Raw genomic sequence first — 19374 nt, 5'->3', positions numbered from 1 at the left:
AGATATATAAAGAGTGTAATGCACTGTAACAAGTCACAATACGTTGAAAGCAAAGACTAGACAGATAATGCAATAGTTTAGATATCAAATAATAACTCTTTACAACAACTAAACACAACAATTGCAATGCATTGGGTAACTTCAGCTCCATAGTTTTTCGAGAACGCAATAGCTGATAGTATAGGATTCTGAGTTGTTCCCTTCAAGTGCTCCGTATTTTAATATCCCAATTTTTTTATGCTGAATAAATATTTCAAGGCCTTATCACTTCGCCTTAATTTGGATCTACCACATCTACTTTTACCATGCAGATGACCTCATCAGGTTTCGTACTAATTCTCGTATTCCGGAATTAAGTTCGTCAAATTTGCCGACCAATTTTGCATTCACTCCTCTTTCATTGTCCTTCGCAACTGGTGAATTATGCTTAGCTTTTACAGACGATATCTATATGAGTGGAGTTCTGACTATTGGTTCTGTTCCTATGTCCTTGACTAAGTCCTTGAGATCAATAGTGTTCCCACGGCATGGATTTTCTGTCTACGTTCCTCTACGGAAGTATTCTTTCGGCGTTGTTGCGAATTAGAGGAGAAGTTCCCTTTCTTATTTCGAAGGATATCGCCTACGATCGAGAGGAAAAGGCTCCTTCTAATATTTAAAGGATTTCGGCTATGATCTGGAGGGGAGAAATCTTCATCCGCATTCCCAGACGTTGACTAAGTTCAAAGGACTTTGTATGAACTTCTGTAGCCGTATCAATAAGTCTGACCAGGGCGTAACGTACATCATAATGTTATTTCATTTTGGATTTATCCCATCTTCGTTGTCGTTATGATCGGCTTGTCTTTACCTGGCAGTCAGTCACTCAATTATTTTTTGAAATCAATTCTAGAGAATCTTTATTTACAATAGTTTGACAATTGTAGGATTCACAAACATTTTTATCAAAAATACTCCTAATAGTTTTCCAAAATTTTATCACTTTGAAATACAAAAGCCACTTTCAAAAACAAATATTATATTGAATACCTTTAAAATATACTAATCCACCGAAAACTCGTTTTATTATTGCATTAATGTTGAAAATAAAAAGCATTAAAAAAGTAGATTAAAATTGCAAACTTTTTTTATTATATCCAGCATTTTAATTAATACATTCCCCACATTTCATTGCCGTGCGCTTGAAACAATCACCACATGGCTTCCCACGCGATCAGCTTAGTTTCATCATACATCCCACACAGTTGCAGTTGGAAGAAAAAAGGGAAGACAAAACTGTTGCATGCAACCATATCGCCCAGTGAAGGTGTATCGATGGGAAAAATTCACATGAAACGCACATTGCTGCTAGAACGCTTCTGCGTCCAGCACGGGATGCTAAAGGATAATAGAGTTATTTATAAGAGTGAAACCGTCTACACTAAACGCCAGCACCAAACGCATGTCGCTATTATCGTTGCAATTCTTCCACAAGGGCGCACCGACATGAACCGTGAACCGTGAGTGGGCAAATAACGAACAAAAAAAGAAGAGGAAAACACATCGACAAGAATGCAACTCCCGCCAGCCAGATACCATCTTGACCTCGGCCATACCGTTACCATTTTTATGCCCACGGTTAGGATGTACACCTTTTGGGTTCGTTAGCGAGGCAATTCATAATTCATAATCAAAGCGCATGGTCGGCCCGGCGCATGGTCGCCGGTTTCAATGCACCCCGAGGCAAATTTCTCAAACGCTTGTCGGTGTCCTACTGCTGCAATCCGCATTTTTGTGTGTGTGTGTGTGTGTGTGTGTGTGTGTGTGTGTGTGTATATGTGTATCCTCTTGACGGATTTCCACAGTGATGCATTAAAAATTCTGGATGAAAATTTCACCCTTGGCTGTGAAGGTAAGGATGAGGATGGAATGCGTGCAATGGATGGTTGGGTTTGCGTTGTCATTCCCGTTGATTCGCCAGGTTTTGCTCAAACAAACCGAAAGCGAACTAAGCTTTCTCTTTTGTAGATGGTTTGATAACATGCTAGATAAACGAAAGAAACAAAAAAAATACGGGAAAAGACATGAACATCCATCACAGTACGGAGCGGCAAAAAAGGAAAAATCGTGCGATAGATGAAAGATACATTTTCCGCGGACCCATGTGGATATACGAGCGAGAAAGTGCTCTGGATCCAGGTGAAAGCTTAGGCGCTTTGACGTCACCACTTAGCAGACTGACAGCAACGGTCATGGGAATACGTCCAGGGCAGGGTGGATAAATTTGTGTGTTTTATTTTTTTTTAACGCCGAAGCTTTTTCTTTCACCTTGTTCCATGGAAGAATTTTTTTTTTTTGGGGGCGGCAATAAAATATTTTGCTTGCAGTTTTTTTTTGTTATCTCTTTGTACACCGTGGATCTCGGTTGGAGGGTTCCCGTGAGAAATAAAAGTTGCACGGCACACAGTTGGTGTATCATAATGTATCATCGTCACATGCTTCGAAATTTGTACCAAAGTCACAAAGTTTGATCTTTTTTTTTTATTTTGCAAATTGTTTTGGTAGTTAATCAAAATTGTACAAATTTAAATTGAGTGTGAAAATAAAAAAAATCAAGTGTGAATAATGTCCATACATTGGCTTCTTCTATTCTTCTTCTTCTCTTAAGTTTTAAAGTTCGTTCGATTCAGATGACATCCCGTATAGAATGATCGTATTAAAATCGAGTTTTAAAATATCAATAACGATTTAGTTGATTTGAATGATATTGTATTGTATAAATATTTTAATTATTTTTCTGTTTTCATTCATCGCATATTGTGCTGTTGGTTAACAATTGAGTGTGACGTGATTTTACTTACTTATCAGACGATAAATCCGCTTCACTGTTTTGGCCTGCTGCCGGAATTCTCCAAACCGCTGACGGTTGAGCGCCGTCGCCTTCCAATCTATTATTCCTACCTCTCTGACCTTAAACTCCTGTCAATAGAGATGATCTCTTGATGTTATTCACTTCCGTCAAAAGGACTTCACTTATCCAAAAAGGAATGGCCGGTGCCATTCGCATTACATGACCAGCCCAAACTAGTTCTGAGCATCATCCACTCATTTTCTTTCACTCGTACCATAATAGGAGCATAATCGCAATAATAGCTACGCAGTCAGCTTTGGACAAAATTGGACGATCTGGTGAATCATTCCAAGCTTCTATTGGACGCTTTACAGTGATCGTCAACAACTTGTGTTACGTGTTGCCAAATGAAAAGAATCTCAGGTTTTCCGTCGACATCTGATCAGAAACGTTACAAAACAATTACACCTTTAATAAAATCTCGTTGGTACCAGCCACATTAAGGATCTCGGTTTTGTCCCTGATACAAAACTGGCTTTAGATTTGTAAGCTCTGAAAGTGATCACTCACTGTAATCATCAACTAGGGTTCGTACTTTGCATGTCTAAGGACTTTAAAGATACAATCTTCCCAATGTCCATGTACTGCAGTGTCGTCCACACAGTACTCGAATATGTATGTGTAGTCTGGATGCCTTCAACCCAGCGATTATTAAATAGATTAGAGTCAACCCAACTCAGACTTTCCCGTCAAGAAGTAGGTCCTTGGTCACCTGACAGTCCACATCCACCTTATGAAGCTCGGCTACTACCTCTTGGTCTTCAACCGCTTGGCGATAGACGTCGTATGACACAACAAAATTTTGTGGCTGATTTCCTTAATGAGAGCATCACTCCAATGATTCCCCCGCGACCGCGATCACTGCTAGGAATTTCTTGGAGTTGTATTATTAATGGAATTAAAATCCTCCTATCAGCTGTGTCTTTTAAGGAAACATATAATCTCTTTGAATTCCATGTCGCATTACACTTATGGGAATCAATTCATTCAAAAGCTTTCTTAACACCAGGGCAAGATAGCAAATATATACATAATAAGCTTAGATATAAGACGATTCTTAGGACCAACTCATACCCATTTAATTCCATTTCCAGCTTCATTCCATTTCCAGGGATCCAGGTGCAAACCCCGAAGCGATTGTAGTGCGTGACATAAGGCAGGCATTGGCTTTAATTTCCCCAATCCATATTTAAAATCCTCCGATATTTCATCGGCGATAACTACGATTATCATGGGTTTCCTTTGAATCATTGCTAGCACGATATTAAAGGTAGCTTCGAGGTAGCATTTTTCCGATTTGAGTAAAATTCCGGAAGCTTTAAAGGAGTTACAGAAAAAAATTAAATATTGTGTACCAAAACGTAAACAACATTCAAGAGTAGTCTCTAATTGATTTATAGAGTAGTTAATATTAAAAATTTATTTAATTAAATCAAGCGAAGCTGTAGAAACAAGATGATCAAGATAATGGTTCATATCATTATCAAATTAAGCCTTTAAAAACACGGTAAATATTAATTGAGTTTGTGCTAAATTCATCTTTTTCAATCACAAACAAAACTCCAACACTGATTAATACTGTATCGTAAAAAGGTATTGCTAAATCGAAAAAGTTTGAAGCTATAGAAATGGTCGGAGTGAATATCCACAACTTGGCCATTTATTGGACATTTGAAAAAGAAAACAAATAACGCGCGATATACACCATCTTATTTTATTTATTTTGATTTCGTATTGAACAATATTTTCTCATACGTAAAGGGTTTTTGAATGCATGAATGCATAAAACGAAACATTCATTCATCAAAACATATCCTTTTTAATGGACAATTCACAATACCGACAAACGAATCCCGTATCTTTCACGGAGGCTCAATTGGTTAAGGCAACACGTCCGTATGTCGATCCGATAGACGATTGTAGGTTAATTCTACTGCATTGCACCGTACCACTGCAATTGCAATGCACCACGTCACACCTCGCATGCACGACCGATCCCCACAGAGTGTGAAGCGAAACAGCACGGAAGACGTTGCATTCAATATTAATTAAATTTAATACTTTATGCAAATCGTTCCTGCTCCGATCGATGTGAATCCGGAGCTCGACGATACGTTCGTGCATCGTGGTGGCTTTGCATGCATGGCTGCTTTCGGTAAGACAGGAAGCACCATAACACGTAAAGTGCGCGATGGTCTTGCTGCTGATCGCACCCTAACACCACTGTTGCCGGAACTGACGGTATTAATTCCGCCAGCCGGACACAATCGCATCAGTACGGTGTGGAAAATGGGATAAAAATTAAAAACATATTTTCTTTAAACCTATCACCATATTGGACACCGTTAGCAATTTGGTCTATTTACATTTTTACCTTCAGCAGTATCGCTTCATTTCCCGCTCTTTCGTAATGATAAATTATTGGAATATATTTCACATTTCCATAAAAAAGGGATATACAAGAAAACAAAATAATCAACAACAAACACACCTTTTCCGTGTACTTTTAAATAATCTGCGCCGAAAAGGTCAAGCACGGTGGATGAAGATTTATTATGATGAGCTTTGGCACTCTGGTTGTCCCAAAACGTTAGGCCATTGGAGTATATTTTTTTTCGGGGTTTCGGAGTTTTCTTTTCTTTTTTTTTTGTTCTGTACTCGCAGTCCCTTTTACGAGGACGATTACCTTTCGCACATTGATGATCGCTGTGAGGGAAAGCTTAAACACTGACGTCAGAAAGAATTGGAACCCCAAACATTGAGCGCGGAGATGGCCCTAAGATACGGTGGATTATGCTGTGCAAGGAAAACGAAAATCCGGGAACCATCTCCATCTCCTCGGTCGTAAACATTCATCCCACCATTTTGGTTACGGAGGATGGTTTTCCAAGTAAAAAATGGTCCTGTTTGCCATGAATTTCGTGCTCAGTTTACTTTAGCTTTCAACGGTTTTGGGGCCAATTTTAGACCGCTGTTGAAGTTTAACTCCCAGCGGAACCATTTGTGATGTGCTTTCGCTCGGTTGCAGTGGCTGTAAAGATGCATTAAGTACGGCGTACAGCACCGCGATATTGGTAGATATTCTATGGGTGGGTTTTAAATTGAAGAGTTCTGTTTGCTTTAAATTGAAGCGCACCATTTCATTTAAATTTAAAAATTTTCTTCAAGTTTTTTGAGTTATGAGTTTAAGTCATCTCTACTTGACCAACTCCACATAACAAAAAGTTACTATCTGGCTACATGTTAAAAATAAATGTAAGGACGTTGTTCATTGGCCCAGAAGATTGTTAGGCCAAAAATATAAGAAGTTCTCTTGACACTCACAGATCAGCGGAAACCCCATTTGTTGGAGGAATATTGCCCTAAACAAGATTGCAATGAGATATGTGATTTAGAAAATTACGCTGTTAGTAACTATAGTTTCTTGTTTAATATTTCTTCATTTTATATAACTCTCTCGTCTGTATCTCTTCTTAGAAATGAAACAAATCCCTTGCAATATTCACCAATAAATAATGACTAACACTTCCACTTCCCTTTTCATTTCATAAACAGCAACAGGAAAAGCGACGCGAGCTGCGTTTAAAACGATTCTGGCGCACCACAACCAAACCGCCGACGTCCTCCGAGGAGTCCGGCGGTTGCGAAAGTCCTACAAAACTCGGACGAAAAGCGTTCCAGCAGCCGTCCGGACCGGGTACGACCGCCAGCAGCAGCAGCGATAGTCCACCGAAACATCCGACCTGTTCGCTACCGCTGTTACAAGTTTGGCCCAGCCAGGACTCACCCCGTGGTGAAGCGGATGGACAGAGTTTTGTCTTTCCCATCATAGCCGACGATCAGGTAGGTAGCGAAATAATGCAAATTATCCACAACTCCCCCGTGTAACTGTGAGCTTTTTGCATTCCACCAGCAACAAAGCTCCAATGGACGGCGGAACTCATTGTTCGTGGATCAGCTGCAGGCGGGTGACTCGGGAATTGATTCCGTACAGGCGTCACCCTCACCGATCGCAATGCCCTGCCATCCGCTCGTCGTGTCCAATGCGATCTCACCAAGTGCATCACCTACGGCCGGCTCACCGACACCCTCAGTAGACCGCACCACGAGACGTCCGTCGACTTCGTTGCTACATCCGGACCATGCGAGAATCTTCGCACTTCGAGCACCCTCCTCCCCGGACCAAGTGAGCCTGGCTAGCCTGCCATTGTTCGACAATCATAGGACCTCTTCCTCGCCTCCCCATCCAATGCACACTTCGCTCGAAGACAGTACCGAGTTTAATGGGGCCACTACCAGCAATCATCTCTGCACCGCTAGTTCCAGCACGACCTCCTCCCTCACGTCAGTAGCCGTCGCTACGCTCGGACATCACCCGCAGCGGTAAATATCTGAAGAATCCCATCAAAATTTTCACATTTCTCAGTGTTTCTCTCATGTGTGCTACTTTGTACTACTTTCTTAGATCCTCCGATCCTTGGCTAAGACCGGAACGTGACAAAGACAACCCAGAGCTGGACCAACGACGTGCCTCGACGATGACGGCTCGCTTGTCTCTGTTCGATGCACTCGATCTCGAGTACGCCCTACTCCGAGCGGCAGCACGCGGGTCAGTAGGTCCGTACTCCCTCAGCGAGTCACTCCACAAGCTTACCTTCACGCAATCGCTTGCATTTCCTGCACTGGCCCGGGGACTGGCGACCAAGCGACGCAACTCGACCGAACAGAGCTCATCCCGGCCACTAAACCCGAACGAATCGGGGCTAAACACCTTCGCGAAAGTCGTGACCGCGTGCGTACTGGTGATGGTGAGCTTTCTCGTGTTTCTGGTAGTGTACAAGTACGTGCGGACGTGAGGTTTGCTCCTGGCCCCGACAGAGGTTGCCACCGTACAGGCAACCACGACCATCGCCACGACGTTCCATCAGCACGTCGCGAACAAAACGATGGTGTCGGGGTTCAGGAAGCTTTTCAATATTGAAACGTAACGCCAACCAGCGTGTGCTGATCGACGAAGTTGAGGCCATGTTTCGTGTGAGTGTGAGTGCGTATGTAATGTGAAACGGTGCTGTGCATTCCCATGTGCTTATCCGGGTATCTGTGAACCCGGCACGGGAATAATGCTGTCCGAAATCCAATCATTTTCCTCTAGCGGTAATACTAAATCGAAACAAAAAAAAGTGCATTCAAAATGCTTGAAATTCGTATCGTATCTTACAACTATTCTATCAAAACGATTAAAACTAAAACCAGTGATGAGTGATGAGGGCTGGGTAAATGCGGGAAATGATCAATCGGTTTCTGTAGTGCAAAATGGTGTGTGAAACATTCGCTTTAGGCGTGATATGCGTGATGTTTGGCAGTGCTTTTTACTTTGTCTCGTTCTGTAGGAAATGATTTTTGGCGTTTTCAATCAACAGCAAACAAAAGATCCACGGAATGATCGTACTCGTCTGCGTCTAGAATGCATATCATTCGTTTAATGAGTTGAGACACATTGTTAATGATAGAATGCATAGTGTTACGAAGCAAAATTCGATTTACATCATATAAAAAACATTACATTCATGCTTCGGTTTTATGGAAGACAATAATATATTTATTTGTAGTTTTGCAAAAAGATTTAGCCTATTTCTTGTAAAATGCTCTAAATTACTTAATCCCAATACTCCCTCAACGTAATTGTGTGATAGGTATATTTATTCATATTTTCTTAGTAGTTCTTTATTTAATTGATATTGCCTAACTTTCGGCGCTTAAATGATTGAATGCATACTTTCGTGGTAGAGCTGTTAAAACAATGCCTAAAAGTATGCAATTTAAAAATGTTAAATTAATATCTGTTTCTTAAATTGCATTATACAGGTAATACCCGAGATACACTTTTAGACCGCAGACCGCAAAGATCCCTAAAAAATCCGCGTCTCTCAAATTTCCACGTATGTCCATTAATGGTTAAATTTCGTTTCAAATTGACAGTTATAAAATTCCCTTCCTACTCTGTTCGAAACGTACTCCAGTTTTTTAGTGTAGAGACAAGAAAAAAAATTTTTTTTTTATTGAATTAGAAAATATTATTTAAAAAATGTTTACTTATTCCTTTACATTATTCATTAAAGTTACTGAATTGTCTGAGCGAATATGAGTAAGATGTATCATGTATCTCGGGGACTACCAATAAAAGGATTTGAAGACAATTATTTTAGCTTTCTAGGTTGTTATAAAAAAATCATTTTTTTATCATTTAGATTTAGTTTTGACAATAAATAATAAGCTTGATATATGATTTTATCTTCTCTTTTGATTTATTTTCCTTAAAAAGCATATAATAATTTCATCATAAAAACTCGTTACGATACAGTTAAGTCTACATCTTGTTCTACAATTGTACATCTTCCTTTATTTTATCGAATATCGATTGCTGCATTTCCTGTTACGATTTCATTTATTCGTCATCCATAGTTAATGGTCCAGATTCCCTCAATTACCCTTAGACATGACTAAGCCGGAGGAGAATGGAGAAGCTACATTCGTGATGTGCTCGCTGTAAATAGTATTTTATAGGATATTAACTAGCATTTAGCAAAAATACATAAAAAAGTAAACAAAATATAACGTTTAGGACATTTAAACATATTCTAAGCGGGACTGTGTGCGCGGTAACGCTCCCAAGACGAAACCAAACGCCAGTTACACGCGAAAAGCAACTCTACTCTGTGATCAATACACGCTAAACATGGGAGGTAAATGAATGAAACAAGTTACAAAATAAAACGAAAAAACCCCTACAAAGGATACACAACACAAAACAACACTCACACAACACCCCTCCATGGTCCATGGAACCAACATTCTTTAGTGTATAGTTGAAGAAAGGAAAATTGTTTCCAATTACTTACCAATGTAAGTCCTACGTACCAACTGAACCTAAGAATTAATCTACTCAAAAATGAAGTAAAATTCTTAACAATTTCTTTTAGTTTTTTTACATTACAAAAACATACATTAACCAGTTGTCATCCGCTTCTCGTACTTGCGGCATTTATTTTTCTCAAAGTAATTAAAGCTTTCCATAAGAAAACAAGAGAAAACGCAAATACAAACCAAAAATATGAAACATAACAGATTTTTGTGTAATTTTTTAAAACGCAACCTTTAAAAATATTCCATATTCATATGCTTTAAAGTTTAAAGGTTAGAAAGTGTTCGTGTAGGAAAAGAATTCAATTGTCCATACCATACGCTGTACATTTGATTCGCTACATATAGATGAAACCGCGGGCGAGTACCGAGCGCACGTTTCAGTTTTATCCATTCGTAATCCAAACTACTTTCGATACTTTTAATACAACAATTTTATCCAATCCACACTACAAATAATGGCGAGAAGGCGAGAAAAAATCGAACGAAGTGAAGCGTGTATATAAGAGACGAAAATAAGAACAAAAAATAAACCAAAAACGCTCACAATACAAATGCCATTTAAAAAAGGCTTCAGCAGGAGAAAAAAGAAGTGACGAACGCGGACGGGAAACAGTTACACATTTATCAGCTTTAAACATGTGCAAGAGAAGAAATCGTAACGAAGTGATGTAACTGGAGGCAAAAAAGCCTATCAAAATGCACCGCAAGCATACAATGCAGTGGAAAATCGTGTCGTACGTGTGCAGAATGGCTAAAATAAAAATGAACACGCCGGGTTGCGGATGGCCGTGTGTGGGTCCTACAGTATATTTCCCATATGGTAAAAGGGGCAGGGGTAGAATGGAACAAGTTTAAGAGAAGAACGAAAATAAAATTACAAAATCAACTAACAACCCTCACGGTGTATTAATGGCTATTTTTAAAACGAACTTAATTTTTATCCCCTTTTAACCCGATCATTCTGAGGCATGATTCATCACTGGAAAACATTGCGAAATGTCCTTTTTTATTTTTCATTTTCCTATTTTTTCTCTCTCTCTACAAACAGCCACAATTTTTCACCACCATGTTTTTGTACTTTTTCAAGTTAATATTCGCATCGTCGATGTGGTACAGTACCGAGATCGGATTTAGCTTGGTAGGCGCACAGCAGGGTTTCGGGACACGGGTCGGATGCATCAGATGCACGAGCGTTTGTATGAGCGCATGGTTCGTTGCGTTCATGTGCGTGTTTAGTGGGAAGTTACACTCACCAAAGCAAAAGAACGCACCAAACCCGTCCGGTGCGATGATCCAATCCTGCCAGTTGAGATCCCGGAAGCTAACGTACAGCGTTTGAATTTGGCAACTTTTTTGCCGTTCCGTACCACCGCCGAATCGCTCGAGGAAAGGGTTCCGGACGCGCTCGGTACGCTTACCGGAACTGACACCCTTACTGCGTCGGATGCTACGCTTCGAACGTCGTCCACCAATGGTGCCACCGGAAATGGAAGCCGTCGGTTTCACTAACTCCGGTCCCTTGCAGTAACCGACGAGAAATGGTTGATAGCGTCCGAAACGGTTCGATAAGATCAAACCTACCTCGTCCGGTAGGATCTCTTTGCGAGGACTCTCCGCATAGTACACCTCCACAAATATGCCCTTGTTGCCAACCCGATCGACAACCCACCGTTGCATGGCTTGCGTGGCGTTCAGCTCAACCCATCCTTCATAATTGTACGGCACCGATTGCTCACCAATGTACTCCAACCGATGGCCATCTTTAATCGCATCGTATCCACCTATCAGTGAAGCCCGCACCACTATCTGTCGACCACGAACGATCGCATCCCAGGGCCGTTCGGTGCTACGGTTCTTGTACATACGCAAACTTGCGTACAGCAGCTGATTAGTATCTCCTCCGGAACCAATTTCTGTCGTGTCGAACCATAGCCGATGTCCACCACGATGGTGCCGAATCTTGGGCAGATGACGGTTAGCTTTGTTTAGGAAGGACATGATCACGTCACTCTCACCGATCGCTCGCTCGTCGGCGATCGTGAAGAGATTGCTACCGTCTGCGTACCGTTTTCGACGCGTGTGTCCGCCATTAGATTCTTCCGTAAATTTGTGATAAATGTTTAACAGGAATTGTGGTGCTGATTTCCTACCAAAAGTAATCATAAAAAAACGATAAGTTTAAGCGTGATCATATCACAGAAGAAATGTAGACCACTACCTTAATGAAGGATGAACGTGTTTTTTATTGGGACGATCCGGTAGGCCGAGCAGTTCGAGGATTTCATGTTCGATTTCTTGCCGTTCGTGCAGCTCAACACTTTTCTCCCGTACGGTTTGATCGACACCGTTGTCAATGTAGAATCCGGTGGAATGTACCATTCCTACCAGAGCGTACAACGCCACCACACTACAAAGTTTGAATTTTATCATACTTTTTCCCTCTGTACTATGTTTGATCTTCCTCCTAACACCTGATCTGAAGTGATCTGCGTTTGAATCGTAACTGACTAGGAGCCACAAACGTTTGGTTAGTTTTTATAACGAATCCATAAATTTGCTTTCCGTACCCCGGTAAAGTGAGGCAAAGAAATGAGGAACCAGACAAACGAGAGAAGAACACCCACCATTTAAAAAAATAAATTCTGGCGCCTTACCCAAGAAAAACGAAAAGGAGGTAAGGCAGGGTAGAATGTCCTGTAAACAACGCCCTCGTTTCAAATTGGATTTGTAATTCCAACTGGATTTAGGGTAAATTGTTTTCTTACTTTTTACCCTTTATGAGAAATGCACATGTAAAGGTAGGTTGAAAAAAATATACACCCCGAATCTGGTTGAAGTTGTACGATGTGAAAAAAAATCAATATTTTTAATGATGAAAAATATTTTAAAAAAAAAATTTAAAAATACACATTTTTAAAGTTGTTGCGTTACATATCAGGTGTATGTGATTTTTTTAAATGATAGTTTTTAAACAAATATCACATTATTTTTTAAATAAACGAGTTAAAAAAACGTACATATAAACAATTCCATCACTGTTCTCCAGTGAAAATATTTACAGCCATATTAGAAGAGCCGAATGATTTTCACCGGAGCTTGTATTTTAGTACAAAACTATTCTTGTACTAAAACCTCGTAATTTTTTTCATAAATTTATATGCAATGCAACATCAAATAAACAAACAAAAATAAAACATCTCCAAATTAATTTAATAACTTTTTAAAATGACAAAATGCCAATAATCAGTTCGATTAATCCCAACGATACCACAAGCACTTCGATCCTTGCAGTAGCAAACCAGATGCTGTAAACGTACAGCCTCGCAACGTTTCGTGTAGATTTTTCACTTCCAAATGTTTACCGTATTCAGAGAGAAAACGATAGAAAAAAAATGCAAATGGCGTACGACGGAGGGCTGTAGTGAATTTTTCTTCGTCATCCGTTTCTCGTGTTATACGATATTTTACGTGATGTTTTGGCGGTCGATTTGTGTACGAAATTAAAGTTCAATCGATGACGAAGTGGAGCAAACTGGAGTACGCCGATTCGGATGCGGTTTTGTGTGGCAATTCGCTGGTGCATCTTTTTACCCTGCATTTGGTCCGTGGTGGTGAAGCTGCTGTTGCAGCCAGCGTGAAGCTGGTGAGCAGCCCGCAAGCAGTAGGTGCGTCGTCGCATCAAAACAATCCGTGACGCGTGTGACCCGTGTGTGATCGTTGGTGGTGGTTATACGCTGGCTGCGCAGTAAACACGATGTACGGAATGTGGTGGGGGCAAGAATTGCAGTCATCGCTAACAGATTGAAACAAAACTGCGTGCAAACAAGTGCCATATCGAACGCCAACCAACGAATGCTACGGATTCGGCAGGTGGCTCGATACACACCGTTCGATAGCGTTCGGTTTTGAAAAGTGAGCAATATTTTTTCGCGGGTTTTTTGTTTCTTGTATACGCGGCAAACGAAGACGACGATAAGGGGACCCCATTTCACGACCACCACAGTAGACGGAAAACATTTGCAGTGAGCGAAAACGAAAAAAACGCGCGGTTTTATAACGATCTCCCGAACGCCGCAGGTAGGCACTCAAGCGTTAATAATTGAAATGTATTTGTAACATTTGCAGATGACTCGAGGCGAAAAAGTTATTTTGATTAGTGACCTACCGGATTTTAAATTGATTTGGTAAAATCAGTTGGGATTGAAAACGATACACAAGGAAATTTGTCGCAATCACTTGCAAGAATACGGCCACCATGCGATGTGTAACTCTCAAAACTGTTACGTTTTGAAAAATGAGCAAATCAGCATTTATTGTAAATTAATTTGCAGATCTATTTCAAACCAACAGGTGATGTCCCTATAAATTAAAAATGTTACAGTGAAAAAATCGAAAGAAAGTGAAAAAAATTTCAGCAAAATCCTTATTTGTGATGGAGTGAAAAATATTTATACATTTAAAAATGGAAATTATTAAGGGAAAAACATGTCGCTGATTTAAACACTTGAGGCCGTAATTTCCACCACACTTTTTCCAAGTGCTAGTCATCTAAAACTCACGTTTTCTTCACTTACGCCATTGCAGAACAAAAGAGGCCTCCAACATGAATGACGTCGGAATGAACAGTAAAACCGAGAACATACTCCCGGCGGCTCCATCCGCTTGGGATCAATTGGCAAACCCTTCGCTGGCCGAGCAACATCAGACACAACAGCAGCAGCAGCAGCAGCAACACCTACATCAGGCTCAATCGCCTCAAATGCAAGCATCCAGTCCTACCACAGTCAGTGCACCTTTGCTAACGCCTACGAAAACAACACCACCCGATGTGGCCCACATACCATCGGGCGTTGCACCCGGTGCAGTACCCGGTGCTGCGGTAGGTGCCAACTTCAATGAGGAACTGTCCCCCGAGCTTACCCAGCAAGGCTGGCGCAAATTTTGGTCCAAACGGGAAGGGCGACCATACTTCTGGAACAAGCTGACCGGTGAATCGCTCTGGGAACCGCCCGGTCTAAACCGTGGACCGCAGCAGTTCGATCCGCTAACGGATCCGCTCGGTATCTGTAGCAATGGGCCGCTTCCACATCCGCACAACAGTTACAACAATTCTCACCCATCGCCTCACAACCACACGCTGAAACGACGTGCCTCGGAGGATGCGCAGCATTCCGGCCATATGCCACCGGGAAGCGGGAGTGGTGGTGGTGGTGGCACTGGTGGGCCTCCTCCGCTGAAAAAGTACGTCCTGCCCGGCCCGTGGGATCTAGAAGTACCTACGAACGTGTTGATTTACGAACGGTTACCCACTACCTTTCCGCAACCCTACCCGGAGGTGGAAGCACTCCGTGGTTCGCTCACGATGCGATTGGGCAAAACGTACGAGGATCTGTGCAATAAGCGAGAATCGATCGCACCGCCGAAAGATTCCTTCCAACGGTGGCTCATCGAGCGGCGTATCATCGACCAGGGCGTTGATCCGTTGCTGCCGAGCCAGTGCCAACCGGAAATCTCACCCCAGATGTATCGCGAAATATTGCGCGACATTCCGATCAAGATCGTGAAGCCGAAGTTTACCGGTGACGCACGGAAGCAACTTTCGCGGTACTGTGACGCGGCGAAAAAGATCGTCGAACGGCGGGGCGCCAGTGAGGAGAGCAAAAAGATCGTCAAGTGGAATGCGGACGAAGCGTACGAATGGTTGCGGCGAACGGTGGGCGCTAGCTACGAGGACTTCCAGGATCGGCTCGCGCATCTCCAACGCCAATGCGAACCGCACATCATCGCAACGGTGCGCGTCAGTGTGGAGCAGCTGTGTGCCAAGCTGTATCATCTTTCGGTACAGCACGCGCGCAACATCCGCGAACGACACGCACACATCCTGAAGGAGCACGGCATCCCGGAGCTGACGGCACCGCTGCAACCGCCCGTCACGCGCAAGGTTTGGTGCTATCCGGTGCAGTTTGCGTTACCCTCGCCGCGTATGCCCCAGATCGACTACATTAACGATCGTGACCATATGGTGATCAAGTACACGAACTCGGCAGTAATGGCGGCACCGGACACGCACGTAGTGAACATATCGCACCTGCAGAAGCTGGAGCAACTGTACCGGTACAACTGTTTCGATGATAAAAAGTTCGATTTTTTCATCGGCCGGGCGTACTGTATGCTGAAACGGTATGCCACCTTTCTGGGGAACAATGCGAACCCGAACCAGCAGGAACCGGAGCTAACGCAGGCCGCCCTGCCGGCGGTTGTGTTCGAGTGTTTGCACCATCACTTCAACGTAACGTTCGAATGTTTTGCCAGCCCGCTGAACTGCTACTTTCGGCAGTACTGTTCAGCGTTCGGTGATACGGATTCATTTTTCGGCTCGAGAGGTTCGTTTCTCGACTTCAAACCGGTGTCCGGTTCGTTCCAGGTGAATCCACCGTACTGTGAGGAATTGATCGACGCCAGTCTGCAGCACATTGATCGCTTGCTAACTGATTCGGTCGAACCGTTAAGGTAGGGAAACACTGGAAAAAATAATCGTGCAATGGTATAAATAATCGGTACGCTCGAATTTCTTTCAGTTTCATCGTGTTTCTTCAAGAATGGAAAGATCCACCATTGAAATGTTTGTCCAAAATCGAAGACAGTCCGTACAAACGCAAACAGGTGGTTGTGATGGGTATGGAGCATGAGTATCGCCACGGGCTGCAGCATTGTATACCAAAGTAAGAAACTTTGCCGTTTAAATTGAAACCAAAGCCACAAAATTTTGTACATATATTCTTTTTCTCGGAACCCACTTTGAGTTGTTTTTAATTTTGTTTATTCATCATTGAAAAAAAAAATGATATTTTTTTGTTTGTAAAACTTAAATTACAAACGCTGTCTTTATGCCTATTATGTTACTTCAATAAACACTAATCTTTTCCACAGATCGGAAGTGAACTTTAAGAGTATCGTCGGTACGATGGTGGTGTGGTTACAAAATGCGGCCGGGTACGCACGATGGGCCCCCACCGAGGCGCGTGTCGACGCACTGCTGGAAGCATTCCGTCCGGGTCGCGAGCGTGATCGGGACAAGGCGACCGCTACTGCCGTACCTGTACAGCCGAGCTGTTCCGCCAGCGCAAGCTCACCCGACGTAGTAACGCCCGGTAACAGTAGTGGCGGCGAAATTGCGGCCACCGGGCCCGGTAAACCTTCGACGCCAGCCACGGTTTGAAGGGATGGTGCTAAACTATTGCTGTGGTAGGGTAAACAGGACGCATCGACTTCAGAACAATAGCCCGCAAAGGAAAGAAAACAACAGAACCAGTACATTTACTAACGGGCAATCATTTGATTCACACATACAAACTTTAACGTAATGTTTCGTTTTGGTTTTTAAATAAAACCCACATAGCCTAGATACAGTAGCTCGGTGGCACGTTATTGTGCCACGATCACAAATGCTTCCTTTTTAGCTTGTAAATGCAACACACAGACCAATACTACAACTTTACAGCAATCATAACATGAGCAAATGCACGTTTAAACTGTGGACCTTTTAATAGATGCCTAGAGGGATATAGAAAGGGAGCCAGAGGGAGAGAGAGGGAGAGAACAGTTTGATGTGTCCTGTTTATTATAATTATAATTGCTTTTCCCTAGATCCCTCGTCGATCGAGCAGGATCGTATCGGGAATAATAATATTCTAAGTAAACCAATCACAAATGTACGTAACAAACAACATTTTCTAGAACAAAACCACAACAACAAGAAAACACATAAAGTAGAGCTACACCTTGGAGTTGGTAGACCAACATGTGGGGAGGATTCTCGTTATCCTAGCAAATCCCCGCGGCAGCACTATAACCCGATCTCTAATTGACTCTACTCTCCGGCAGGCGGACAGTGTCACGTTTTGGGGCAAAGCTCCAATCGGGCCATATTCAAACGAAGGTAGTAATAAGTGTACAGTGCAAAGTATATATTATCTTAAATTAATTGTCCGTTCCGTGTGCGATTCAGTAGCAAATTGGATACACGAATTTTCATGCGATCGCACCAAGTGCAAGGACTTCAGCCAATGTGGAAACATCATGGAATGTTGAATCGGTTTCTTTCAATGTTAAATCTTGTATAGCTTGAAATAATTAGTTGCTTCATTTGTGGCACAAATTTATTGCTTTTTTAATATGTATTTTACCATTTTCAAAAATATAATTTCTCATAAATTCTTATAGAATTTTCAATTTTTAAATCCGTTGTTTTTTTTAACTGCCCTCAACTCCTTGCGCTTGGTACGAGTGCCAGAAAATTAGTGTAAGACAATGATAAAATGCATTACAATAATACCTTGAGCACATCAGGGAACATCATAAGTCGGTAAACAAAACAAAAAGTCATTGTAAAAAGATGTTGTTTAAGCAAATTAATCTTATTTACTGGACTAGCAGCAGCGTGAAGAGAAGAAGCCTCTGTCCTTCAAATTGTTCTCCGAGCTTCGTTAGCCCGTCTTGGTGAAATGATGTTTATGTGACCGCCTGATGCAAAATGCATAGGGGATAGGAAAAAGTGTAGTGTTCAGTTTAGGAACAGTTACATGCATATTCTTATATATATATACATATATATATTTATTACAGTACGTTCGTTCGTTCGTTTAATGTTTAGTTGTTTGCTTAGGAAGACATTCACAAACAGGAAACAAGTGTTGCGTGTAATGTGTACGTAATTACTGGGTCTATGTAGTAGCGTTTTCGGATACGGGACAGCAGACAGTTTGTGCTAAGCTGTGTAACGGTGGCAATTTTATGTTTTAATACTATTAATAAGATTTAATCGGAGCATGTGAGATTACACCCTAGGTCTTATCAAACCTTCCCTCGCTGGGTCTAGTGCGTGTAGAGCATTCAACCTTCCAACCGTTTCGTTTTTTGTGTTTTTTCATAAAACGGTTACAGACAGGCAGCATATTAAAAGCGAAGGGATGTAGTGTAAGCTGGCGGGTTTTATTAAGCGAGTTGGAAACCGAACCGCAGGAGATCAATTTTGCGGTAAAATCTATTTTGTCTTGATAACAGTGAACGAAGAAAGAACATTTTTGTTATTTAAATAGTTTAAACAATTATACATACAATAGTACATCGTTTATCGTTGGTTAAGCTTGTAACAGCTCGTATCGATCGTGAAAAAGGCACCATTGTTCTAACATCAACTGCATACAGCAGCAGCACCATGTTGCTGATACGTACAACAATACACTCGTCCTTATGTCTATTTTAACAGGCAATTGATGCAACCAATTCATCATAAAACAAACGGGAATTTATGCACGACGGCCGAGAGGATAAAGGGGTTAGTTTGCCCGTCAACAGTTCAATGAAACAATGTACAAATTAAAAATTGCACCCTTTTCTCTTAGAAACTGAAGTCTAACCGCAAAATCCCATCTTCAGGGGGCTGCAAGAAGCGGTCACATGGCGTCGTAATAAGCTTATTACATATAATAAAATCAGTTTTTAGATCGAGCCACAATGTTACAGATTGAACCAATAAACAACAAAAACCTATTTGAAGA

At 41.8% G+C, this 19374-nt stretch overlaps 3 protein-coding genes across 3 annotated transcripts in view; 2 read left to right on the top strand and 1 right to left on the bottom strand.

Annotated features, from left to right (window-relative positions):
• Positions 1-8466, top strand: part of LOC125770217 (uncharacterized) — a 79395-nt gene extending 70929 nt beyond the window's left edge. The window contains exons 3-5 of the mRNA XM_049439601.1: positions 6446-6733; positions 6804-7273; positions 7356-8466. Coding sequence (XP_049295558.1) covers positions 6446-6733; positions 6804-7273; positions 7356-7746 — 1149 coding nt within the window. The 3' untranslated portion in view covers positions 7747-8466. The remainder of the gene's footprint in view (positions 1-6445; positions 6734-6803; positions 7274-7355) is intronic.
• Positions 8467-10601: 2135 nt separating this feature from the next.
• On the bottom strand, positions 10602-12631 carry LOC125770220 (protein 60A-like). The gene has a single exon (XM_049439605.1). The coding sequence runs from the start codon at positions 11975-11977 to the stop codon at positions 10853-10855; it is 1125 nt and encodes a 374-aa protein (XP_049295562.1). The 5' UTR covers positions 11978-12631; the 3' UTR covers positions 10602-10852.
• Positions 12632-13030: 399 nt separating this feature from the next.
• LOC125770153 (mRNA (2'-O-methyladenosine-N(6)-)-methyltransferase) lies at positions 13031-19366 on the top strand. The gene is made up of 4 exons (XM_049439486.1): positions 13031-13891; positions 14399-16324; positions 16393-16536; positions 16745-19366. The coding sequence occupies exons 2-4, from the start codon at positions 14418-14420 to the stop codon at positions 17031-17033; spliced, it is 2340 nt and encodes a 779-aa protein (XP_049295443.1). The 5' UTR covers positions 13031-13891; positions 14399-14417; the 3' UTR covers positions 17034-19366.
• The last annotated feature ends 8 nt before the right edge of the window (positions 19367-19374 follow it).

This window comes from Anopheles funestus, chromosome 3RL (assembly GCF_943734845.2).
Source record: "Anopheles funestus chromosome 3RL, idAnoFuneDA-416_04, whole genome shotgun sequence".
Lineage (NCBI taxonomy): Eukaryota > Metazoa > Arthropoda > Insecta > Diptera > Culicidae > Anopheles > Anopheles funestus.
The sequence above is the reverse complement of the archived record's forward strand: the minus strand, read 5'-3'. Positions and strand labels throughout refer to the sequence as shown.